General features: G+C 37.6%; 5 protein-coding genes across 9 annotated transcripts; 3 read left to right on the forward strand and 2 right to left on the reverse strand.

Moving 5' to 3' along the window:
- The first annotated feature begins 9,370 nt into the window (after positions 1-9,370).
- LOC142229594 (lipid scramblase CLPTM1L) lies at positions 9,371-11,330 on the forward strand. The gene is made up of 3 exons (XM_075300164.1): positions 9,371-9,914; positions 9,968-10,396; positions 10,458-11,330. Exons 1-3 carry the CDS (start codon positions 9,468-9,470, stop codon positions 11,250-11,252), a joined length of 1,671 nt encoding a protein of 556 aa, XP_075156279.1. The 5' UTR covers positions 9,371-9,467; the 3' UTR covers positions 11,253-11,330.
- A 1,818-nt stretch (positions 11,331-13,148) lies between these two features.
- On the reverse strand, positions 13,149-14,933 carry LOC142229642 (26S proteasome non-ATPase regulatory subunit 5). The gene is made up of 3 exons (XM_075300225.1): positions 13,897-14,933; positions 13,633-13,816; positions 13,149-13,566 (listed from the first exon to the last, which is right to left on the reverse strand). Exons 1-3 carry the CDS (start codon positions 14,840-14,842, stop codon positions 13,203-13,205), a joined length of 1,494 nt encoding a protein of 497 aa, XP_075156340.1. The 5' UTR covers positions 14,843-14,933; the 3' UTR covers positions 13,149-13,202.
- Positions 14,934-17,257: 2,324 nt separating this feature from the next.
- On the reverse strand, positions 17,258-19,010 carry LOC142229981 (protein groucho-like). Of its 5 annotated transcripts, none has more exons than XR_012720549.1 (5): positions 18,857-18,997; positions 18,446-18,686; positions 18,056-18,372; positions 17,675-17,880; positions 17,258-17,600 (listed from the first exon to the last, which is right to left on the reverse strand). XR_012720549.1 is itself a non-coding variant. In XM_075300584.1 (5 exons), exons 3-4 carry the CDS (start codon positions 18,164-18,166, stop codon positions 17,710-17,712), a joined length of 282 nt encoding a protein of 93 aa, XP_075156699.1. In that variant the 5' UTR covers positions 18,167-18,372; positions 18,446-18,740; positions 18,857-19,010; the 3' UTR covers positions 17,258-17,600; positions 17,675-17,709. The 5 variants fall into 5 exon arrangements, 2 of the variants coding, with proteins under 2 accessions (XP_075156699.1, XP_075156698.1); XR_012720548.1 differs by having other exon boundaries at positions 17,258-17,604; XR_012720550.1 differs by having other exon boundaries at positions 17,258-17,604; positions 18,446-18,776; positions 18,857-18,988.
- A 758-nt stretch (positions 19,011-19,768) lies between these two features.
- On the forward strand, positions 19,769-21,699 carry Bap60 (Brahma-associated protein 60). The gene is made up of 3 exons (XM_075299745.1): positions 19,769-19,981; positions 20,044-21,273; positions 21,343-21,699. The coding sequence occupies exons 1-3, from the start codon at positions 19,856-19,858 to the stop codon at positions 21,496-21,498; spliced, it is 1,512 nt and encodes a 503-aa protein (XP_075155860.1). The 5' UTR covers positions 19,769-19,855; the 3' UTR covers positions 21,499-21,699.
- A 1,827-nt stretch (positions 21,700-23,526) lies between these two features.
- LOC142229483 (uncharacterized) lies at positions 23,527-25,125 on the forward strand. Its single transcript, XM_075300043.1, has 2 exons — positions 23,527-24,711; positions 24,786-25,125. Exons 1-2 carry the CDS (start codon positions 23,644-23,646, stop codon positions 24,801-24,803), a joined length of 1,086 nt encoding a protein of 361 aa, XP_075156158.1. The 5' UTR covers positions 23,527-23,643; the 3' UTR covers positions 24,804-25,125.
- The last annotated feature ends 292 nt before the right edge of the window (positions 25,126-25,417 follow it).

Raw genomic sequence — 25,417 nt, forward strand, 5'->3', positions numbered from 1 at the left:
ATCCGAGCTACTCGCACGCAAAGCTGGAAAAATCGCTAAAAGTTGCCAAATCAACCGTTACAAATGTAATTAAAGTGTTTGGGGAACGTTTGTCGACAGCCAGGAAGTCTGGATCGGGGGGAAATCGAAAACCGGAAGCCTCTGAGACGACAAAGAGAGTTGCCGGTAGTTTCAAGCGAAACCCTAACCTCTCTCCGAGATGCCGCAAATAAGCTGGGTGTATCGTCTACAACCGTGCATCGAGCCAAAAAACGAGCCGGACTATCGACTTACAAGAAGGTAGTAACTCCAAATCGCGATGATAAACAAAATACGACGGCCAAAGCGCGATCCCCGACAATGCTGACGAAGTTTGACTGCGTGGTAATGGACGACGAAACCTACGTCAAAGCCGACTACAAGTAGCTTCCGGGACAGGAGTTTTATACGGCAAAAGGAAGGGGAAAGGTAGAAATATCTGGTTTGGCAAGCCATCTGTACCTGTGGCTTGAAAAGCAGCATTTTCATAGCTTCCGGGACTGTCAACCAAGAAATTTACGTGAAAGAGTGTTTGAATAAACGTCTGCTGACTTTCCTGAAGAAACACGGTTGTTCCGTACTGTTTTGGCCGGAATTGGCATCTTGCCATTACGGTAAAAAGGCCATGGAGTGGTACGACGCCAACAACGTGCAGATGGTTCCCAAGGACAAGAACCCTCCCAACACGCCAGAGCTCCGCCCAATTGAGAAATACTGGGCTATTGTCAAGCGGAACCTAAAGAAGACCAAATTTTGACCGTATCACCCTTTACTAGCGACGCCATCTATGTGTCAGACCGGGGACTTATCAGCCAACCTGTTATTTCGCATAAATAAGGTAACATCCCTGGGTTTGAGACCATATTAACGGAGATAGATGAAGATATTCGTTTTTCGCAGAAGCGAACTAGTACTAAGCATTAGCTGAAATATTGAATCTTAAATTTTAATATAAAAACGCTTCAAATATATAGTTATTTTGAGGATTTATAGTCTTTGGTTTAAAGTATTTGTTTTGAAATTAATTTATTATATATTCATATATTTTAATAATAATATTATATTTTTAATTATTATTTTAAAAACAAGAATTTAAATATTTTATCTTAATAATAATATAATATTTTTAACTATAATTTTACAAAAATAAATTTAATTTGTTTAATAATAAATAAATATAAACTTAATAATATCGGAGGGATGATGGTGATGGACGATGCAGACTATAAATTGCTTTATGATGGAAAGGAAAGGCTCACCTGCCCTCATTTAAGTCCTGGAAGGTTAGGTTAGATTAGGTTAAAGTGGCAGCCCGATTAAATTTCAAGCTCACTTAGACTATTCAGTCCATTGTGATACCACATTTAACTAAAAGTACCTATTACATATGGGCACTTCTAGTCTTAACCACTGAACCTTCTCTATTATTTACTTTTGTGGAACCAACCAGATTGCTCCAAAAACATTAACAAACTGCTTAAGTTAACGTTTTCCAGGTCAGCCAGTAATCTAAAGCTATATGCTCCTAAAATTCGCTTACGCCTTACACAAAAAGCAGGACACTCACACAAGAGGTGTTTAATTGATTCCTTTTCCTCCACGTCATGACAGCTTATACAATAGTCATTATACTTCGCACCTATAGTTTTTGCAAATTCGCCTATCAGGCAGCGACCCGTTATAGCAGATATTAGGAGTGCTATCTGACGCCTTGAGAACACTAGCATATCTAGTGTGCGGTTTAAGTTTAAATGGGGCCATATTTGCTTGGTGTCGTTACAACCCTTGCAATTTTCCCATCGAATATTGGCCATCATAACAGCCTTCTCACGCAGTAAGAGCTTGCAGGTGGCCAGAGGCATACCAACAGATTCTAGTTCCCCTGGAATCTGTAAGGTAGTTCCTAGCCTTGCTAACACATCTGCTTCACAGTTCCCCGGTATGTTCCTATGACCAGGCACCCATATTAGGTGAATATTGTACTGCTCAGCCATCTCGTTGAGAGATTTGCGGCAGTCTATGGCCGTTTTTGAGTTAAGGAACACAGAGTCCAAGGATTTTATTGCAGGTTGACTGTCTGAGTATATATTAATGCCAATATTTGTTGGAACATTACTTCTCAGCCAATTCACCAACTCTCTTATTGCCAATATTTCAGCCTGAAAAACACTACAGTGATTAGGTAATCTTTTCGCTATTCGAATTTCCAGATCTTTAGAATATACTCCGAACCCCACTTGTCCATTCAATTTGGAGCCATCAGTATAGAAATCTATATATCTTTTATTCCCCGGGGTCTGTGTACACCACGCCTCACTGTTGGGAATTAGAGTTTCAAACTTTTTGTCGAAAAGTGGTTTTGCCAGGGTGTAATCCACTACGTTAGGGACATCTGGCATTACTTTGAGGACCGAACTATGACCGTACATTTTTTCCGACCACAGCGATAGCTCGCGCAACCGCACAGCCGTTGTTGCAGCTGACTGTTTGGCCAAAATGTCTAAAGGTAATAGATGTAGCATGACATTAAGGGAGTCTGTTCCTGTCTTACTAAATGCGCCTGAGATACATAAGCTCGCCATACGCTGAACTTTATCTAAACAAGTCGGTTTCTGAAGTGCCGGCCACCAGACTACAACACCATATAGCATTATAGGTCTAACCACTGCCGTGTATAGCCAATGCACAATTTTTGGTCTTAGTCCCCACTTTTTCCCTATTGCCTTTTTGCACGAGTACAAAGCTACCGTGGCTTTTCTCGCCCTCTCTTCAATATTAAGCCTAAAATTCAGCTTCCTGTCCAAAATAACGCCAAGGTATTTTGCACACTCACCAAAGGGAATTTCAGTACACCCTAAGGAAATGGGCCTAACCGTGGGAGTTTTGCGATCTTTGCAGTACATGACTATTTCTGTCTTTGCTGGATTTACACCAAGACCATTATCTTTCGCCCATTTCTCAGTCATCCGGAGAGCTCTCTGTATAATATCTCTGATTGTGGATGGGAATTTTCCCCTGACTGCTAGCGCCACATCATCTGCGTATGCCACCACTTTTATCCTTTCTTTTTCTAGAGAAACCAGAAGGTTGTTTATAGCAACATTCCAAAGAAGAGGTGATAGAACTCCTCCTTGGGGAGTGCCTCTGTTCACATACCTTTGTATGTTTGCTTGCCCTAGTGTGGCTGAAATACGTCTCTTTATTAGAAGTTCGTCTAACAGCCTAACTATACCTGGATCAACATTCAGAGTTGTCAGTCCATTTAATATCGAGCTCGGATGGACATTATTGAACGCCCCTTCGATGTCTAGAAACGCCACGATTGTGTATTCTTTGACAGATAGTGAGCTTTCAATAAAGCTGACCAGTTCATGCAATGCGGTCTCAGTAGACCTGCCCTTCGAGTATGCATGCTGTCGTTTCGAGAGCAAACTTGAATCCACGCTAGTTCTAAGATACATGTCTATCATCCTCTCCAGGGTCTTAAGTAGGAATGAGGATAAGCTGATTGGTCGGAAATCCTTCGCACTCGAGTGAGAGGCTTTTCCTGCTTTAGGTATGAAGACGACTTTTGTTTCCCTCCACTTTTCTGGAATATATGCTAAGTTTACACATTGTTTATATATCACCGTCAACCAGGGGATAATTCTTTCAACCACTGCCTGTAGCTCCGCCGGAGTAATTCCATCATGTCCGGGGGATTTGAATGGTCCAAAGCTATTTAAAGCCCATTTTATTCTAGATTCCGACACAATTTCCTCGATAGGAAATGATCGCCGAGCCTCTGTTACACCGCCGGAACATGGTTCAACCGTCTGATTTCCAGGGAAGTGTGTGTCCAAAAGTACCTCCAACGTCTCCTCACTGGACGTTGTCCAATTTCCCTCCGATGTTTTAATGAAACCTGGAGCGGTGTTAGTGGATGCTAGTACCTTCCGTAGTCTGGAAGCCTCTGACGTATTCTCAATACTGCTACAGTAATCATCCCAAGAGTTTTGTTGAGACCTTCTCAGTTCTCGTTTATATTCTCTCAGATTCATCTTGTAAGTGTCCCAATCCTCCGGAGCTCTTGTGGACTTTGCTTTGTTAAAGAGCTTCCTGCAGGATTTCCTCATATTACTTAACTCCGTAGTCCACCATGGCGGCCGATTTTTTCCCCTTGGCTTTCCTCTAGGGCATGCAGATTTCAGTGAAATGTTGAAGGCCTTAGTAATCCGCTCTACTGCGTGTTCGATATCTTGCACAGTGCTCATATTTGTCTCCGGCACTTCCGGTATCATCAAATTGAACGATTCCCTATACCTATTCCAATCAGCTTTCCTAACATTTGGCGGAAATATGGTCTTTGAAGTACGAACAGCCAATCTGAAACTGATGTAGCGATGATCTGAGAAGCTATGTTCTCTCAAAACTTGCCACTCAGATATCTTATCATTTAGTTCCGGAGAGGTCAACGTGACGTCCAAACCTCTTGTCTGTTCCTGGTGACGAAGGTTGGTGCATCTCCCTTATTGCAAACTACCAGGTTAGTACGCAAAATAAACTCTATTAGCGACTCTCCCCTTGCATTAGTATCACTACTTCCCCAAATACTATGATGTGCATTTGCATCGCATCCCATAATGAGTTTTGTCTTTGTTTTTAGTGACTCCTCAACTAAGGTCTTAACGGCACAGGGTGGCATATCCCTATCATGTCCCATGTAGACCGAAGATACCCAATATTTGCATTTGGATATCTCTAGACTGGCTACGACAGTGTCTGCATTGCTCAATGAAGGAAGCAGAAACAAGTTTAGTTCGTTTTTAGCAATTATACATGCTCGATTTATATCGTTACCGGTATTATGCAAAAGTTTGAAACCCGGAGTGCTTAATTCACAGATCTTGTTCTTATATATGTATGGTTCTTGAATAAGAACTATATCTATGTCTCCTTTCATCAGGAGAACTTTTAAGGCAGCACAAGCGGCCTTACAATGGTGAAGATTTATCTGGAGGAACCGTAGAACCATCCAAATTTTCAACCACCGTCACATCAGCCGCTTCAATTGAGTCATCAAGGGCTTCCTCTTCACAGATCTCGGTAACTCTCGCAACAATCCGCGGTTTAGCTTTGGTGAGGCTTGAGCCTGTAGAAACTTCCCGCATATGATTTTCGCCATAGTCTGCAGGTTTTATGTCTCCTTCGGCTTCGCTAGGAGATTTTTTCACTGCTGACTCTACCGGAGGCTTGTCCGTTTCGGTATCCTTTGGCTGATCGCTTTTGTATACCTTCATATGAATATCATGAAAGCCATAACTTACGCGTCCTTGGGTCTGGGCTAGATGTGGCAGCGACTCTATGTTTAATATAAACACCGCATGTCGTCTTGGTCCATCCACCTCATCCAAACGACCAACCTTCCAATCGGCGGTTGGAAGATCTAGGTTACATTCTTTTAGTCTCTCTAATATTGACTCAGGATCAGGAGGGTTTGCCGGTATCCATGCATGTGCTCTAGGTTTAGCCGGTATGTCTTTTTTATCGACTAACTCCAAAGCGGCTCCTTCCCAAACTTCACCAATTAGCATCAATGCAGCTTTAAAGCAATCCATAGACCTCTGGTCTGCAAAAGCTATTAACTTATATCGTCCTTGATACCATCCAGCATCTTGCTGTCGAGGACTTGGTCCGGGAAACTTTTTTCGCACCTCTGAGTAGACACCAGACATCGCGTTCTCAATTTCCCCCCATTTTTGCCTTGGAATCATACCGTCCAATGCTCCTTTATTAATAATAGCCATCACAAGGCTGTCTTTTGCAACTGAGGCAAACGATCTTTGATCCCGTTTAGAGGATGGTAGCTCATCCGGTGATCGTTCCCTTTTTCCAGCTTCAAGAATTCCTTGAGCCCATTTTAAGGAATCGCTTTGCTTAGCCGACAACGTGTTTGGGTCGACTGATCCTAATTTCTTTAGGATAAACAAGGCATTTCTTCGTTCCTTGAATCTCTTTCGAGAGGGATTGCCTCCTTTTGATGTCGTCACCTTAGAAAAGGTTCGACTTGCCAAAGTGTCACCGCCAGTCGACCCGTCTACAGGTCGACTAATTGGGCCTGACTCTTGGTCGCTGCCCAAATTTATAACTTCAGTCGTTACCCGTCCACTGGGCCCTGAAGTTAGCAACCCAGTGGATGACTTTGAATTTCGCTGCATGGTGGTTTATTATTTCCACCACACGTGAAATTCGTAATAAGTACTTATTACGATGAAATACTCCGCTATTAGAAAACACGTCCGTTCAGTTCGACGGTTGAATAAAGAATTCCTGGAAAGTCCTGGAAAGAAAATACAAAAATATACAAATTAAAAACAAAACAACTAATAAATTTAAAGACTTGCACGAATAAATTGATTTTTCGACATTTTTCCAAGTTTTTCGTAAGAACCTTGGGCTGTAGTACGAAGTTTCGATAAATTCGAAGAAATATTCATCTGCCTATTGGGCAGGGTGAACTCTTTCCTTGCCTGCGTCTCAACTCTCCGGAGCGCCTTTCCGATCTCTGATGGCATCCCAACTTAAATGCACGAATAGATGGATTTTTCGACATTTTTCCAAGTTTTTCGTAAGAACCTTGGGCTGTTGTACGAAGTTTCGATAAATTCGAAGAAATATTAATCTGCCTATTGGGCAGGGTGAACTCTTTCCTTGCCTGTGTCTCAACTCTCCGGAGCGCCTTTCGGATCTCTGACGGCATCCCATACAATATGCTTGTCTTGTCAGACATCGTCGGCTCCCAAATTGAACGACCCGTAGCCATAAGGCTTGATTCGGGAGAGACACTGCAAAAAATATAAAAGTAAACATATAATAAATTCAATAGTTAAATAATGTATAATAAAAATAAATACTTACATGGATTTAATATTTTAACCACCTTGCCACTAGGTGGTTCTTTGTCGTCCTGAGGATACTGAGAAGAATTCTCAGTTTTCCGAGAAATCTCAGGTACCTTTGAATTCCCAGAAAACTGAGAAATCTCAGGTTCCTTTGAAGTGTCAGATATCTGAGAAATCTCGGGTATCTTTGAATTCTCAGAAAACTGAGAAATCTTAGGTTCCTTCGAATTCTCAGAAAACTGAGAAATCTCAAGTTTCTTTGAATTCTCAGTTTCCTCAGGATTTTCAAAGGCTTCTCCCGTGGCATCTACCATCCGCTCCACTTCCAAATTCCTCCAGCAACTCGCCCAAATGTCGTGCATGTATTTGCGACAATTTGTAAGATTGCTGCTGGAGGAATTTCAAAGTTTCGTCGTTCAACAAAGAGAATTCTTCAAAACAATTAATTAATAATACTTTTGTAATAATAATTCATAATACTTACCAGCATGTTTAAATCTTATCTTGTAAAGATATATAATATTTGTTATGATGTATTGATATTGCTTGAGTTCAAGAATGATGAGAAATTTCAATACTTTTCATAATATACTTACCTACCATCAAATAGTTAGACCGTAATAGGTATTTAAATTATACCCTAAGACCACATAGTGGTCAGGGTATAATAACTTTGATCTGCAATAAAAAATGTGCCTAGCAGAAATATTGATTTTAGACCCCATAAAATATATACCAATCGACTCAGAATCACCTCCTGAGTCGATCTAGCGCTTGGTGTCCGTCCGTCCTTCCGTCTGTCCATGTATTTGTTGTTCACAGGATTCCGGTAGCAATTATTAACCGATTTTGATGAAAGTTGGTATGTTGCGTTTTTTACCAGAAAGACAAATGCTATTGAATTCGGATCAAATTTAGGTATAGCTCCCATATATATGTATCGGCCGATTTCGATAAATGGGGCCAGATTGCGTTCACTTACTAACCGATCGGCGTCAAATTTTCCACAAAGTAATCTTATCCTTAAATGTGCAAAATTCCATCGAAATCGGTTCAGATTTAGATATAGCTTTCATATATATGTATCCTAAAACCCTTATAAGGCCAATAAGGCTTAATCAAATATTTTATAGCGCTAACAATATGTGCAAAAAATCATCAAAATCGGTTCATATTTAGCTATAGTTTCCATATATATATGTATCGCCCGATTTTTCCAAATTTGGCCATAATACTCTTATTTATTAAACAATGTTACTAAAATTTCACATTTTGATGTATTAGATCGAAATCGGTTCACATTTATATATAGACCCCATATACAGTGATGTTCAAAACTTCTGTAATATTTTCATTATTATTGGCATTAGTTTTTACCTGAAATAATTATAAGGGCCTAAATGAGTTTACATTAAACGAACAATAAGAAGCATTGTAGGAATATGATCGTTTAGTTCATTGCCTAATTAGACAATGAGTCGAGTAACGTAATTAGCTCACATATCGATATCTTTTCCACAGGTTTAACAACATAAAGAGAATGTGCGTAATAAAAAATCCAAGGAGATTTGTTTTTATTACATGCACTCAAAATAAATTTGTGCATTCCTGGGCGTAAATCCAGCTACAGCTTAAATCCAGGCATAAAATCAAAACAACTTTGATTTTTTTCTGATTGAGTGGCACGGAGGCACAAATCTTCAGGGGATGTTTGCCAAACATTAACAAACACTAGTTTATTTTCAGAATTAAAACAAGCATTTCTGCAATGTAATTAACGATGCATCGCTAAGTCTGCTTGGAATTTTTATTGTTTCCTACATTTTTAATTCAAAAATGGCTTCACATATAACTTTTGGGAGCCACCGTGGTGCAATGGTTAACATGCCCGCCTTGCATACACAAGGTCGTGGGTTCGATTCCTGCTTCGACCGAACACCAAAAAGTTTTTCAGCGGTGGATTATCCCACCTCTGTAATGCTAGTGACATTACTGAGGGTTTCAAAACTTCTCTAAGTGGTTTCACTGCAATGTGGAACGCCGTTCGGACTCGGCTGTAAAAAGGAGGTCTCTTGTCATTGAGCTTAACATGGAATCGGGCACTCAGTGATAAGAGAGAAGTTCACCAATGTGGTATGACAATGGACTGAATAGTCTAAGTGAGCCTGAAATTTTCGTCCATCTACATTGTTTATGTTTCTTCTTATTTCTTCATGTTGTTATCATAATTGTTTGTGCAGTGTAACGGTAAAACTTGAACGAACACACAACAAATAGACGAACCTCTGTCATAGTGTTTATCCGACCGTGCCAAAAATAACAGTATAGTGTGAACGGACTAAGTTTCCCTGCGTTGTGTTCAGACTCATATATTCTCCCAACTTCAGCGCCATCTTGAGTAGTTTACTCACAACATTTCAGTTCAAAACACAGTCGTTATTCAATTGTCGTCCATTAGCCCCGGCTGTCAAGCGTAACAACAGATGTTAGACCTGTCAAGTTCTTAGGCGTTTTCGAGCGTAGAGATCTCTACGTTTATGGAGCAATACTTCTAATTACAACTTCTCCATGCCAATTGCATTTCCTTCAATTACTACCCTTTTGGGTATAGCCTTCTTAGGTTATATTGGTCATTCCATGTGGATGATGGCACAATTATTCACTACCCTTAAGTGTACCGACGTCCCTTGTTATAAATCCTTCCTCTCGAGTAATCCACGTATGCAATTGGCTTTGTTCACCTCTACCTCTACAAATCCTATATCATCAGAGGTGACCAAAGTGGATAGTATTCGAAATTTCAAATATTTGGAAGCATACGAGAAGGACTATGAAATCAGTGTGCCGGCAAAAACACGTCGAAATGGTACTTTACATATGCAAGTGGTTCTAGCATTGCAGGGAGAGCCTCTAGAATGGAAAACCTTAAGACGGGATGGACCAACAGTTATACACAGCTTGAGTCTTACGGAATATATGGTGCCTAAGGCGGCAGCTTTTAATTTACTGGGAGATGTAAGGAATTTCTACAATACCAAAAGACTTAAGTAAAGAACTTTTTCTTACAGAAGGAAGGAGTAACCCCAAAAAAACTAAAGCAAACGGTCAAACCAAGTACACACATAAATTCCCAGGTGCATGTTTCATTACTAACAGATTTGATATCACTTTCGGCCCAAGATGTTCCTCCAGAAATGGCCCAACTGATACATGTCAATAGGCACCAACAAATATTGCCCATATTGAAAACGGACTTCTTCAATACCCGTATGAAAGACTTGGTGGAGGTTGATCGCAATATGACGACCTTTTCCTTAAAATTTAATTTCCGTCCAATGGGTATTGGAAGACTACGACTTATGCTAATGATCGAGCATGCCATGAAGATGATGTATCAAATGGGCTTCACCAAAAACGATGTCGAGGAGATCAAATCGATGTTTTCCGACACAAACCTGTATTTGCTTATGGTTACGATTTTTGTTGCTAGTATTCATGTAAGCAAGAAAAGCTATCCTTTTGGAAGCTATATATGCAATCATCATTATATATTTTCAGATGTTATTCGATTTCCTGTCTTTCAAAAATGATGTAACATTTTGGCGCAAAAAGAAGTCTTACGAAGGGCTATCAACTCGAACAACACTTTGGCGTGCTTTTTCACAAATAGTAATTTTCTTATATTTACTTGATGAAAAGACTTCCCTGTTGGTATTGATACCGGCTGGAATTGGAGTATTGATAGAATTATGGAAATGCAAAAAAATACTAAAACTAGAAATTGATTTTAGCGGAATACGCAAGAAAACAGTTCCAAATGAATCGAATACAGAACCCAAGAATAAGACTATTGGCTCTGCTGAAAAGAAAACCGAAGAATTTGATAAACAAGGAATGCGTTATTTAAGCTATCTCCTCTATCCCTTGTGTGTTGCGGGAGCCATCTATTCTTTAGTTTATTACCCACATCGAAGTTGGTATTCTTGGACACTAAATTCATTAGTAAAAGGTGTATATGCCTTTGGATTCCTATTTATGCTGCCTCAATTGTTTGTTAATTACAAATTGAAATCTGTTGCTGCCCTACCGTGGAGAGCTTTCATGTACAAGGCCTTCAACACATTTATAGATGACTTTTTCGCTTTCATAATTAGCATGCCAACTGCCCACCGAGTAGCTTGTCTACGAGACGATGTAGTTTTCCTAATCTATCTTTACCAACGATGGTTGTATCCTGTCGACAAAAATCGTCTTGATACAGGTCTAAGCATTGAAGAGACTGCTGATAATGAGGATTTGACTGAAAAAATAATTGAAGGTGCTAACGATGTAGAAAATAAGAAATTAAAATAAGCGTCGATGTATGTGCGTATGTGTTTTAAAGAATAAAATGACATTCCCTTTTTTATATGTAGAACAAATTAAATGAAAGCTGTTCATGATTTTGCCTAATTGATTTCTTGCTTAGGCTAACTAAAATTCTTTAAACAGAGGATTAAGAAAAGATGTTGGTAATGAAGATAAAAAGATAAATTCTCTTTCTTGGAGTCTTTGTAACGAATTCACCCCTGAAGGTAATTCGTCGAATGCTTTCCTAGTGTTATGATTTTGTACTGATCGGTGTTGCTATTGTTTGTCCACATTTTGTGAATGCTTTGCTCTTATGAAAAGTATCGTAAACAAGCACCTCATATAAAGGCCGATCGTGTGTTCGGTTTTCGCATTGAAATTTAAAACGGTTATATTTAAATTTTATTTTACAAGTGGCAAACTTCTCTTATTATTGAGTGCTGCCCGATTTCATGTTTAGCTGAATCACAATTCCGAACATAGCCTTGAGTAGAAAACGATCCTTAAAAAATTGTGGTGATATGGCCATCAGCGTTAGGTACCACTCGAAGTAAAAAAGCGGCACATTTATTATAAAAATGTGCCACTAAAAATTACATTCTTTTTCAGAAAAGCACTTACTTGACTTCATACACATTTATCTTGGTCCTTTAAATTTTTGTATACTTTTAGGCGCTTCACTTAAAAGTATTTTGATAAAAGTTACACATATAAAAATTTGTTGAAAAAGGAGCTTCCCCACATGAAAAAAGTGATAAATTTTGATTCAACGACAACCATGGCGTGTGTACATGGTTCCATAAGTAATTGACCTTCAAAAAACTCCCGGATAAAACAGAATTTCCAAACATTTTCGCTTCGTCGTGGGGTAAAACCAATAATATGCGTGGATTGCATTGACAGTGTTCATTTAAATGTAAGAACTACACATTGCTGAACTGCCGCCAGGCACGGTAGCCACTCGTACCAAAAATAATCTACCAAAATTTCAAGAAAATTTTACCAAAAAACTTCCAATTTTAAAAAATCTTGTTTTGAAATTTTTGATCAAAGTTATGTGGTTAGGATGAAAATATGTTTTTTTAAAGAAATGTTTCATGCAACATTATACATATCATCTCTCCTACTACTGAAAATTTTTTTGGTATAAATATCCCTTGTGTCAAATTTTAAATGTTTTAACGATTTTAGCTTGCACAAACAAGTCAAAGTTACTATTTCTGCAAAAAGGGAGAACTTACTCCTAATAGACTTTGATAGCATGATGCAACATAAAATATACAATTTTTAAAAATAAAGACTTTATAGAAAATTTTGTCAAAATTTTATTTCTATGGTAAATTTTGTCAAAATTTTATTTCTATTGAAAATTTGTCAAAATTTTATTTCTATTGAAAATTTTGTGAAAATGTTATATCTCTAGAAAATGTTTGCAAAATTTATATCTCTAGAAAATTTTTGCAAAATTTTATTTCTATAGAAAATTTTTGGAAATTTTATTTCTATAGAAAATTTTTGGAAAATTTATTTCTATAGAAAATTTTTTGGAAATTTTAATTCTATAGAAAATTTTTGTCAAAATTTTATTTCTATATGCAATTTTGTCAACATTTTATTTCTATAGGTTTCTATAGTTTTGTCAAAATTTTATTTCTATAGGAAATTTTGTCTAAATTTTATTTCTATAGGATATTTTGTCAAAATTTTATTTCTATAGGAAATTTTCTCAAAATTTTATTTGTATAGCCAATTTTCTCAAAATTTTGTTTCTATTGAAAAAAAAAATTGGAAAAAATTTATTTCTATAGAGAAATATGCAATTTGTGTTAAATTTTAAATGGTATATCATGCGGTTTGTAAGATCCTTTCACATACCTCATAGCCATGAAAAAGCAGTCGTTACAACTTTTAGTTTGTTGTTTTATTGATATGAAAGTCAAATCTAGTTATATATTAATTTCCCTCCACAGCAACATCCATTATGGATTGGACAAAATATGCTCCTTCATTGACATAATGCCGCAGTTGATTATTGGTTTCAGCATCAAAAGCACAGCTCTCGGCCAGTAATTTAATGACACAATACTTGGCATATTTTGCTTCTTTGTCAAACTCAACTTTACGATCCAAGAGGAATTCCAAAAATCCCGCTGTATTCTTAAGGGCATCGATACCCCAAGAGTAAAGACAAATTGAACCGATAAGGTTTAATGTGGAAATTTTTATATCCGGAAAAGGATTACGACAAAAGTCCATAAGAAACTGCATATTATTCTGATCCGAATTTAAATAGCCAAACCATTTTTTTAAAATAGAACTGTGGAAAAAATTATAATTTTTTAATTAATATCGTCTCCATAATTAGAAGGCCGTTATGTCTAACCTTACATCAGCAGACACTCTAGGATCGAAAGAGAATATTGCTTCCAAACTGCTAAATGCCCGGTTCTTAAGATCCGTGGGCAAATTTCTCAGATATGAAGAATAATCTTCAAGACTTTCTTTAACATCACTGCTGTAGTGCTCTTCCAAGAGAATGACGCCCTCCTGTGTTTGGCATAAGTTGGCTAAAATGTAAATACTGTTTATAGAATGGAATGATTTATAGCAAAGTAACCAGAAATTTTGGCTTCATAACAAAATTTACCAAATGTATCGAATGCAGCTGGCAATATAGAAATGTCTCCAGAATGTATGCAATCAAATAGGCATTGTATCATACGTGGATAACCCGTTAGGATCTTTTGTGGTTGCACGGAAGAGATTTTACCAAAGAATTTCATTATCCCCGGTACTAGTAATCTATCGAGAGGATTATGTTCAATTTCTTCCACCTTTTTGCTGATGACATCGAAAACTTGTCGTTTTTCCAAATACATTAGACCATGATTCTGTTCTGCCAGCAAAACAAGAATTTCCAGAATATTAACTTGCAGTAATACATCGTCATTATCGAGTTCTGACAAAGCATGGTCCAATACAAAATTTACTTTTTCCAAAGTAGATGATGATCGTCTGGACAGGTTGACTGCCAATTCATAAGTACGGCACTTGACTATTTCAGTGTTTTTAAGTGCTTCCAATAAGGAATCAATGACATATTGTTTGTGTAAATGGTCTCCTAAAACCAGACTTAGAATTTTAACAGCTGGACTCCCAAGCTCCGTATCTGGTTCCATCAATGCCTTCAAGATGTGACGCAATAAATCATCAGAAATAACGTCACCTGCAACTTCGTCACAAATCTGGGCCTCAAGTTCTTTGAGTATTGCATTCAAAGCTATAGCCCTTATGCGAGGTTTTTTGTGCATCAGGGCCCGTTGAAGCAAACGCGGCAAGTCACTTTGTCTCAAAGACAAATTGGACATGCATATAGAAAGTATATCACTGACTAAATCTATGGAATTGTTATTTGGGACATCGGTATCTTCCAAACAATCATATATTTCAGGTGATGTTAACAATTTGTTAGTGACTTGTAATTCAAGTGTGGGCATTTCATTCAAGCGACATCTTATCTCCGTCAGCGTGTCTATGCGATTTTCCCTTATTTTAAGGTTCTTCAACTTTTCACAACACCATTCCTCCAACATTTTCAATAAATTTTCGAAATAAACAAAAATATTTATAACCGGGGGAAAAACGTCAAATCACCGTTTTTGACAGCAAACTCAGGTCTTTCACATATGAATTCTTTCAGAAGGAATAAGAAAACAGCGACATCTTTCTGTTGCTTTGATTGTTCACATTGGAAGATTAATCGGTAAATTGATCTTGAAAGAGTGTGTAGAGAATCACATATGTGATATTGTACACAAATTGCAAATTAACGGTTATGCGCTTTACAGACTATCAGTTATTCCGGACGACAGTGCTCGTGTCGCACATATCCCATATATTGTGCATATTATAAGTTAAGTCCGAAGGCATAATCGATACTCCTGCATGTTTATGGGATCGATAACACATTTACCGATTATTTAGTCATCGCCGACAAGTCGTATCGATCCGACACATTGTAAGATTCTTTACAAACACCGACATTCCGTCCGGAATAACTGATAGTCTGTAAAGCGCATTAGTTTAAAATTAACAAACAGTTTATATTACGTTTAAATAATAATCCGTATAAACTTTAAAAATTGTCAAACCTTTACTTGTCCTGATTGTAAAAAAACAATAAGAAGTTAAATGCTCTTCTGAACGAAAACACAATATTTTCCCAATGCGAACACGTGATATTTGTAAGGATATTTTATTTTCTTAATTTATTTCTGTTTATGTGCCTTCCACAATACAAGTTTATCCGGACGACAGTGCTCGTGTCAAACATATCCCAGACATTGGCCACACTATATGTTATGTTCGAAGATATAATCGATACTGCAGCTTGTTAAGGGGACCTTATACGGTCGGATAAACCCTGCGACACAACACGTTGCGGAGACAAATCTGCTAGTATAAGGCCATACTCGGTGTTGCGGGAACGTGTTGGCATAAAATCAAAAAAACTTCGATTTTTTCTGGTTGGAAGGCACAAATTTTCACGTGTAATGCGCTTTACAGACTATCAGTTATTCCGGACGGAATGTCGGTGTTTGTAAAGAATCTTACAGTGCGTCGGCGATGACTAAATAATCGGTAAATGCCTTATCGATCCCATAAACATGCAGCAGTATCGATTATAACTTCGGACTTAACTTATAATGTGCACAATATATGGGATATGTTCGGCACGAGCACTGTCGTCCGGAATAACTTATAGTCTGTAATGCGCTTTACAGATTATCAGTTATTCCGGACGGAATGTCGGTGTTTGTAATGCTATGTTCCCACCGACTCGTTTTCCTCATTCGTTTTTCAAAACATTTCACCGTTCACACCGGGTTGAGATGTTTTAGTTTGACAGTTACTATGGAAACCAAGGCATATTAAAGAGGTAAAGTCATGCAATCAGGTGACTAATATCGACACTCATCTTGTCAAAAGCTTTGTTTACGTTTAGTAGGTTTGTTTACTTTCTTTGTTTACATACATATTGTTTATTATACACATTGTGTTATTTGTATGGGGTTGGTTTTATAAAAGAATTTTCTTAAAAAAACTTTTATTTATATATTCTATGTTCCCAAAAAACCGAATTCAAAGTATACAAAATTACAATTACATATTGAATCGAAGCATTAAGGAATCAAAGAGATGCAATAAATCATATGGGACTTCTGGCAAATCTTAGTGATCTCATACAAGGTATATCAGCCGTTTATTTGGATCAGGAACGACCCAACATACAAAAGGATTCATTGTTATTCTTAGATGTTTTGCTAATACGCATATACACCCTAGTGGCGACTCATAGAGCAAACATTTTACAAAATTGTCTATAAATGATATATCGAGTTAGGGCCAAAGGTGACAAAGCTGGTCGAATGTTAACAAAAATATGGACCAAAAGCAGAAAAGTATAAATAGCGTTCCAAGGTATTGCAGCATTTAAAACAAATGCTTGAAACATTGACCGTATTCAAGCTTAAGCAATAAGATGACTTGAAATCTGTATTAAAAACAGCAATAGCGAATCCATAGTTATGTACAATACGAAATCCCAACATTATGGAATAAAACGTTTATTTTACCAAATTTACTGCTAAAACCCTCGGTGAATATATACTGCCTGCTAGCCATGAGTTAATTGGGCGAACAACAAAATATGATTTTCATCAGTGCACTTAAGAATGTCCTCTACAAGTAACGTTGCTGAATCAAAAATAACAGATAAAAGGATTGCAGGTTACTGCAAAAGAGAAATGAGTGCGCCAAATTAGCAATAGTTTTTCACGATAGTAAATTGATATCTCACCATAGTAAATAGTTTCAGTTTTAAACAGGCCCCAAGTGTTGCTCGCAGTTGTAATCTAATTTAATACAAATTTGACCTAGTTTTACGTTTATGTACTTTAAATTTTTGTCTTATATATACTCACATGACCACAAAGAACAAAGATTGATTCTGACTTACTTAATATTTTGAACATTTATATTACAGTTATTGGTATATTTTAACACTTTAATTAAATTCTTAAATTTAATAAAATAAAAACAAAAATAAAATAAAAATAGTTTATTTTTGCTGTAGCTAAAGAAAGAAATAAAAAGGAAAAATATGCGGAAGTGTGAACTTCCATAAGGCGGATCAGAGGGTGGTCTCTGGTAAGGATCACCTGGTCGCTGGTATGGAGATGCTGAATAGCCATCTGGCGGTGGGCCACCTTGTGGCATTATTTGCTTGGGACTAACACCTGAGCTGAGGTGTGGGAGTTCGAGCTTTGGCTCCCGTTGTGCCAGGTTTATCTAACTTTTCGAAAAAAGAAACATAATTTTAAATCTTACATACAAAACAATTCGATTTGAAAAGCTATTCTTACATCTTTTGTATTAAGGCTGGGAGTTGATCTTGATCTCAAATCGTTCTCCATTTAGACTTTTCCTGTCCCGACCTTCCATAGACATAGTTCGCCATTTGGTCGAGGTGAATGTGATTCCTACAACAATAACAAAAAAGAAAAACCTCTATGCCGAGGGAAGAGCGTGTACGGTATTTTTCACGATCTGTTGGAGAAACGGAGTTGCGCTAAAATGAAAAAAACATAGTTAAAATGAAATCAAAACATTACAAAAGCATTCAATTAGCAGCTCTCAATCAAACGCTATGTGTGACAAACATTAAAAACTAATAGAAAATATAACGAATAATCCGGTAATTACATTGATGTTTTCCACACATATCTTCCAACATATGAACTTACTATTCGTTCTTCTGCACACGCTGGACCTTCCAAGCCTGTTGGCTTTATATCGGGTCTATGGAGCTCCGGTGGGGCTTTTAACAGACCCTGTGGTCCATAGGGTAAACCCATGGAAGCACCCAATGCACCAAATGGTCCTCCTAGTGGTCCTAAACCAGTCTATAGGGCTTTGCCCAAATAAATTTGACAAAAATTCTTTTCCTCTGTTTGTTAAGCTACACAAAAGTTTAAAGCGGAAATCAACAACAACAAATAAGATTCCGTCCTCGTCATAACTTCGCCATCTACCTACACTACAGTAAAATGTAGCAATTATCCTAGAGTTGAAGAAATGTTTAAATTAGTTCAAGATTGCATTGTGCAACATGTAAAAAATTACTTGTTACTTACATAATACGGAAACAAAATGCGCTTTTTGTGGTCCTGATAGATTTTTCGTTGGATGCTGATTCCAATAAATGAGTAATGCCCAAGATATTACCCTTGAAGTCCAGCTGAGTGAATGCTTTGTGGGATTGGCTTTCAATTGGCCATCTGCTATTGTCGTCTTGTCGGGCAGCAATATTTCCGCCAGTCAGTACAGAAGAATGTTTATTCTTACTCTTAAGGATGGCTTTAAGATAGAGTTTAGCTGCCAAAATCACCAGTTTTCTAGTATTAATTTTCTTTTATAATCCATTTTAATCTTTGTGAAAAGTTTAAAAAGATATAATAAAATTTGCTTCACACAGGTTTAATTTTATACTGGTTTTTACATATTTATTTTTGATTTTGGGGGTTAAAGTCAAACTTGGCACTCACCTTTATCCATCATCAGTCCATATCCATTTCATCCATCCATTATCGATATAAATCAAAAAAATTGGGCTCTTAATTACTTGATATTTAATGTAATGTCGTTCAACAATACAACAACACTACACATACACAAAATGTCAACTTAAGTGATGTCATTTTAGTTTGACTTTATAAATATCATGGGGTGTACACACGTTTGCTCGTGACTTTACCTTTAATTAATATGCCTTGTATGGAAACTAGAAATTCACATTTACTCGAAATTCACATATATGCAACCTATGTCCAAATAATTACCGCGAGCGCAAAGGGAATTTGTTTATGTGCTTTTCATATGTCCATGTTCTTAAAAGCCTTTGTTTATTCTTTTTTTTTTCTATAAAACTTATTTCAATATTTTGACATATATTCTGAATAGGGTATGTTATTCGGGGTATATTCTAAATTAGGTAGGTTCACATTCTAAAATTGACGTGTTTTGGAGGAAAACTTGTGATTTGAACTTGTTTTTTAGTGTGGCGAAAACGACTCGTTTTGAAGTGCTTATAAAGGGAAAACATTTCAAACCCCAAAACATGCTTGGTGAGAACACCGTATAAAGAATCTTACATTTTGTCGGATCGATACGACTTGTCGGCGATGACTAAATAATCGGTAAATGTGTTATCTATCCCATAAACATGCAGCAGTATCGATTATATCTTCGGACTTAACTTATTATGTTCACAACATATGGGATATGTTCGACACGAGCACTGTCGTCCGGAATAACTTATAATCTGTAAGCGCATTAAAAACTCTAGATTTTATGCTTAGTGTGAACGTAATATAATAAATTACGTTCTCTGTACGTTACGTTTTACGCCCTAGTTTAGGTTTATACCTTGTAAATAATTACTTGACAGACAGTTCTCAAGTCCAAAATGGCGACATTTGACCACAAACTTTGCGTCGCTTTGGGACTTGTATAGGATATTCTGTAATTTTTTATTAAAAAGAATTATGTCTCAACGGTTTGCTCCTGGACAACCAGGGCAGTCACCAGTGCCTGGACAACCTCGGTATCCACCTCCTCCCCCACAAGCGGCCGGAATGCGTCCATATGCTCCGGGTACAGGCTTTCCGCCGGTAAGTTTTGTGTGTAGTATATAATTTCGTCGAAAATGTCTAAAACATTGGTGTATTTTTAGCAAAGAGGATTTCCTTTGCATCCTAGTAATTCGCAACCGGTTGCTGGAAATACAAATTCTCCCGTTGGTCCTCCAATTCATCAGAGGGCACCACAGCCAGGTTTCCAAAGTGGTCTCCGTGGTAGTGGCAGTGGTGGTGGCAATAAGCGGTCTTCCGAAGCACGTAATATAAGTAATGCTCAGAATAAAACTGAATTTAGCACGGCTGCAAAGAAGAAAAAGAAGTTGGCTGATAAAATATTACCCCAAAAAGTTCGTGATTTAGTGCCAGAATCTCAGGCCTACATGGATTTGCTGACATTCGAACGTAAATTGGATGCCACAATCATGAGGAAGAGATTGGATATTCAAGAGGCTCTCAAACGGCCTATGAAACAGAAGAGAAAGCTACGCATTTTTATCTCAAACACATTTTATCCTAGTAAAGAACCCACTAATGAGGGGGACGAGGGTTCTGTTGCTTCGTGGGAGTTGAGAGTTGAAGGAAGGTTGTTGGAAGATGGAAAGGGTGACCCGAATACAAAAATCAAACGAAAATTTTCATCGTTTTTCAAGTCCCTGGTGATTGAGTTAGACAAAGAGCTCTACGGACCCGACAATCATTTGGTGGAGTGGCATCGTACCCACACCACACAGGAGACTGATGGATTTCAGGTTAAAAGACCAGGCGATAGGAATGTTCGTTGTACCATATTGCTTTTGTTAGATTACCAACCATTGCAGTTTAAATTGGATCCCCGTTTGGCTCGTCTATTGGGTGTGCATACGCAAACACGTCCAGTTATTATATCGGCTCTTTGGCAATATATTAAGACCCATAAACTACAAGATGCCCACGAAAGGGAGTATATTAATTGTGACAAGTATTTGGAGCAAATATTTGGTTGTCAACGAATGAAATTTGCCGAGATTCCCCAACGTCTCAATCCACTCCTACATCCACCAGATCCAATTGTGATTAACCACTTTATAGAAAGTGGGGCCGAAAATAAACAGACAGCATGTTACGACATCGATGTAGAAGTGGACGACACACTTAAAAATCAAATGAACAATTTTCTCATGAGCACTGCTAGCCAACAGGAGATACAAGGACTTGATGCGAAAATTCACGAAACAGTCGATACCATAAATCAAATGAAAACAAATCGAGAATTCTTCCTCAGCTTTGCAAAAGATCCGCAAACATTTATACAACGATGGATCGTTAGTCAGACCCGTGACTTGAAGGTAAATACATTGAGTATTGTCAAGAATGAGATTTCTAAAAACTGTTCGATTTGCTTTTATTTATTACAGGCCATGACTGATGTGGCTGGTAATCCAGAAGAAGAACGCCGGGCTGAGTTTTACTATCAACCGTGGACTCATGAGGCAGTTTCGCGATATTTCTTCACCAAAGTCAATCAGAAGCGGGCAGAGCTGGAACAAGCATTGGGTATAAGAAATGGTTGAGTAGAAGAGAAGGAAATATAATTTCATGGATCGGATGGTTAATGCCATCTTTTACTATAATTCCATTTGTAAAATTTCTTTGTGGTATTCTCAAGTTTCTTTTGTATTTCTCTTGTATTTAATAATGGCCAATGACATACTGGAAATTATCGATAAAATTACCAATATTCATAAAAATATAATTATGTATATTTAAGTAAATATTCCATGTTTTTCTTTTTATATAGAGCAAAAATCAATGAGATTTTTCAAAGAAGAGTTCCAGAGCACGCTCTTCCGTATTAGAAAATGGAAATGAAGAAAATCTAAATGGTATTTCATATTGATCAATTGGAGAAACTATGGAATGTTCGCCCATATGGCAGAATTTAATATTGGTATTAAGTAAATGTTAAATTTGCTATCGCATATGAATTATAATTTTAGATAAAAAAAGTCGACTTTAAGGGCTTTCGACTTTAAAAAAAAATGGAAAAGACTTTCCACTTTTTCAAATCTTCAAACAAACTGATCGACATTTCGGCTTTTTCAATACATGGAAATTATGGCTTCGGCAGTTTATATACTGTTGATTAGTTAGAAAGGTGTCTCGAAGAAGTTTAGTTATCGTGCCGATAAAAACAGCTGATCGAGTATTTTACTAACCAGTGGATTTTTCGGGTAAGTACAGTCGGAGGATGAGGACCGCTCATAAGACGATCTAATAATGTCTGTCTGTTGTAATCAGGTCGTCAATGTATGTTTGGTTTCTGCTTCGCTGCGGTATTCAATATTTGGAAAAATCAACTTTTTGATTTTTTTTTTCAAAATTTAAATATGAAAGATTTTTGATCTCACAATTTGGTCATTATAAAAAGCCGTTGAGTGAATTTTGACCAACACCATAAATCGATTAATTTGATTTCGAATTTGAAGATTACAAAAAGTTGACTTTGTGGACAAAAATCCGTTTAGTCGAAAAGGGCTGTGGAGTCGAGCCAATTTTACTCGACTCAGACTTCGGACTCGACAACGGGTAAAATAACTAAATCTCGTTTTAATAACACTCATTTGTAATTCTGTTGTGAAAGGTACCAAAAATGGACCTATACAAATTATCTTGTTTATTTTCAAAAGTGATCTAAATATGGGAAAATTTCAAGCTAAATTTGAGGCTTGATGCCCACGAATCGATTCCTCCCATCTTCTAGAAAACATAGAATAATCTCCTTCAATGGAAGTTGAATTCAAATTTGCGTAAATATGTATTTGTTTAGTTACAAAAATTGGTTTAGCCGTATTCGATTAAAATTTTTATGATTTACGACTCTAGCAAAATCTTCAGACTCCGATTTACACAGCTTTGAATTAATTAATCAAAAAGTTTATAAGTCTAATAGGCTCTACACATTACGCTTAAAATCTACATTTTCGAGATTTGAGGCAAATGACAGTTGAAATCTAGTAAAAGTGGATTTTGGAAGTGTAATGTGAATGAGGTAGGCAGTCACCGTAGTGCAATGGTTAGCATGCCCGCCTTGCACACACAAGGTCGTGGGTTCGATTCCTGCTTCGGCCGAACACCAAAAAGTTTTTCAGCGGTGGATTATCCCACCTCAGCAATGCTGGCGACATTTGTGAGGGTTTCAAAGCTTCTCTAAGTGGTTTCACTGCAATGTGGAACGCCGTTCGTACTCGGCTATAAAAAGGAGATCCCTTGTCATTGAGCTTAACATGAAATCGGGCAGCATTCAGTGATAAGAGAGAAGTTCACCAATGTAGTATCACAATGGACTGAATAGTCTAAGTGAGCCTGATACATCGGGCTGCCACCTAACCTAATGTGAATGAGGTATAAAAGCGCAAGTTGCTTTGTTTTCCATGTCCATGTTAAATATTGATATCTAAAATATTTCGAATTGTAGTAGAATTGTCTTGACTACTATTTAGAACAACTATGATCTGATATACTGTATTGATGTAATGCAACACTGTAAATAGGATATATGATAGAAATAAAAGAGACGCCATTCAATTTGGTAACTCGAGAAGAGATCACAACGTCAGGTGTGGACGAACTTTGCTAACCAAAAGAAACTTAAGGACAAAAATCTGAAGAACTGAAGCTACTGAAGACATTTTAAAAGACTAATAACTTCTGGGAAGATGAATCCTCGAGAAGAACTTATGTCACAACTCAGCGATTTAGGAATTAATGTGCCTGAGACCGCAACTTATAGTCACTTGAAAAAATTACTCGAGGACATAGTGGGTGGTCCTAGTAATACTGATGGAGAGAACATAGCACCACAAATAGAAAAGGAACAAGGAATTGAAATTCAAGAACCACGTGCTAGCCTCGTGCAGGAAACAATGCAGAGCAGAATTGGATATGTACAGCAAAGACAAAGCGATGACGCTGACTTAGAGAGAATGGAGCATGACTTAGCACAACGCTTACGAATTTTGAAACTGCAAAAAGAAATAAACGAACTCGAAAGCGCTAGAACTCCTATTCGGAAAATTAATTTTTCATTTTCGGATTTGGAAAATTCATTACGTAAATTTAGTGGCGATAGAACATATAGTGTAAAAAAATGGATAGCTGACTTTGAAGAGATGATGACCATCCATGACTGTAGTGAGCAAGAGAAATTTATTTTCGCACGTCGGATGATGGCTGGTACTGCAGACTTGTTTATTCGTATGATTTCTCCAACATCGTGGGAAAACCTCAAGTGTCAACTAATAGTCGAATTTGATCAGCAACTTAGTACCAGAGATATATTCAAAAAATTAGAGGCCACAAAATGGAATAAGAAAAGTGAAAGTATTTACCATTATGTACTTTTGATGCAGGATATTGCCAAAGGAGCCCCAATTTCTGACGCAGAATTGGTTGAGTACATTGTGGAAGGGTTGCAGGACAAATCGCCAGCTGTTTCCATTTTTTATAGCATTACTTCGATAGACACCTTTAAGAAAATGATACCACGATACGAAAAAATATATGCTGAGGTGGGAACCAAACAGCGATTGGTGTCAACAGAGAAAAAAGAAATACGCTGCTACAACTGCTCAAAGTTGGGACATTTCGCTGGCGAGTGCAAGGAGGCGAGACGACCACGAGGATCTTGCTTTAAGTGTGGTCAAATGGGCCACATGCATATGAATTGCCCGCTTAAGACAGTGGCAACAGTACAGAATGCACATGATATTGAATTTGATGTACAGGTAAGAGCTGCATTTTATGATGATGGGAACATGACCGAGTATTGTGTTGTTTTTTCTATGTTGGATACTGGTAGTCCCAGCAACTTTGCTAGACGTTCAATAATTCGGTCGGTGATACCTGGTGTACAATTGAAGTCGATGTATAGATTTAGGGGCGTTGGAGACAATTATTTTACCGCATGTGGAAGAGTGAAGACGAAGATTGATTTCAGGGGACGTGTGCGGGATGTTTACGTGTATGTGGTGCCAGATGATTATATACCTAGGGGAATGATACTTGGACGGGATTTTTTTGATGAATTTTCTATTACTTTGTGTATGAGAGATGAGTATTTGAATTCTAGCGGTGTGGTTGCTTCCGGCTCGAATGAAATTGAATTAATAAAAAATTGTGTTGTTCCTGATGATATTGCAGACGCTGAATTTTTAAGGGTATGTGGGATAGAGTGGCCTATCGAGGGGGACCTGGATGTAAACCCTTGTTTGCCTTTAGGAGTTAGGGATGAGTTGTTGGCCTTAATTAGGGGAAAATATTTTTCGAATTTACGCGCTGCGTCAGTGTCTTCGGACTACGAGGCAAGGGTAAAGGTGAATTCTTCCGAGACGCCACATTGTTCGCCAAGGCGTCTTTCGTTTGCCGAAAGGAGGGAGGTGGATAGGATTATAAATGAGTTGTTGGATGGGGGCATAATTAGGCCCAGTGATT

The sequence above is a fragment of the Haematobia irritans genome, chromosome 3 (assembly GCF_050003625.1).
Source record: "Haematobia irritans isolate KBUSLIRL chromosome 3, ASM5000362v1, whole genome shotgun sequence".
In the NCBI taxonomy this organism is placed as follows: Eukaryota; Metazoa; Arthropoda; class Insecta; order Diptera; family Muscidae; genus Haematobia; species Haematobia irritans.

Bases quoted from the DNA above. Each gene is read 5' to 3' on its own strand.
- LOC142229594 (XM_075300164.1), top strand. From the start codon at position 9,468: ATGCCAATTGCATTTCCTTCAATTACTACCCTTTTGGGTATAGCCTTC. The intron at 9,915-9,967 runs GTAAGGAATTTC...TTTTTCTTACAG, and splicing joins CTTTTAATTTACTGGGAGAT to AAGGAAGGAGTAACCCCAAA. The intron at 10,397-10,457 runs GTAAGCAAGAAA...ATATATTTTCAG, and splicing joins TTTTTGTTGCTAGTATTCAT to ATGTTATTCGATTTCCTGTC.
- LOC142229642 (XM_075300225.1), bottom strand. From the start codon at position 14,842: ATGTTGGAGGAATGGTGTTGTGAAAAGTTGAAGAACCTTAAAATAAGG. The intron at 13,817-13,896 runs GTAAATTTTGTT...TTTACATTTTAG, and splicing joins AGCTGCATTCGATACATTTG to CCAACTTATGCCAAACACAG. The intron at 13,567-13,632 runs GTTAGACATAAC...TTTTTTCCACAG, and splicing joins AGAGTGTCTGCTGATGTAAG to TTCTATTTTAAAAAAATGGT.
- LOC142229981 (XM_075300584.1), bottom strand. From the start codon at position 18,166: ATGGGTTTACCCTATGGACCACAGGGTCTGTTAAAAGCCCCACCGGAG. The intron at 17,881-18,055 runs GTAAGTTCATAT...TTTTCATTTTAG, and splicing joins CGTGTGCAGAAGAACGAATA to CGCAACTCCGTTTCTCCAAC.
- Bap60 (XM_075299745.1), top strand. From the start codon at position 19,856: ATGTCTCAACGGTTTGCTCCTGGACAACCAGGGCAGTCACCAGTGCCT. The intron at 19,982-20,043 runs GTAAGTTTTGTG...GTGTATTTTTAG, and splicing joins CGGGTACAGGCTTTCCGCCG to CAAAGAGGATTTCCTTTGCA. The intron at 21,274-21,342 runs GTAAATACATTG...TATTTATTACAG, and splicing joins GTCAGACCCGTGACTTGAAG to GCCATGACTGATGTGGCTGG.
- LOC142229483 (XM_075300043.1), top strand. From the start codon at position 23,644: ATGAATCCTCGAGAAGAACTTATGTCACAACTCAGCGATTTAGGAATT.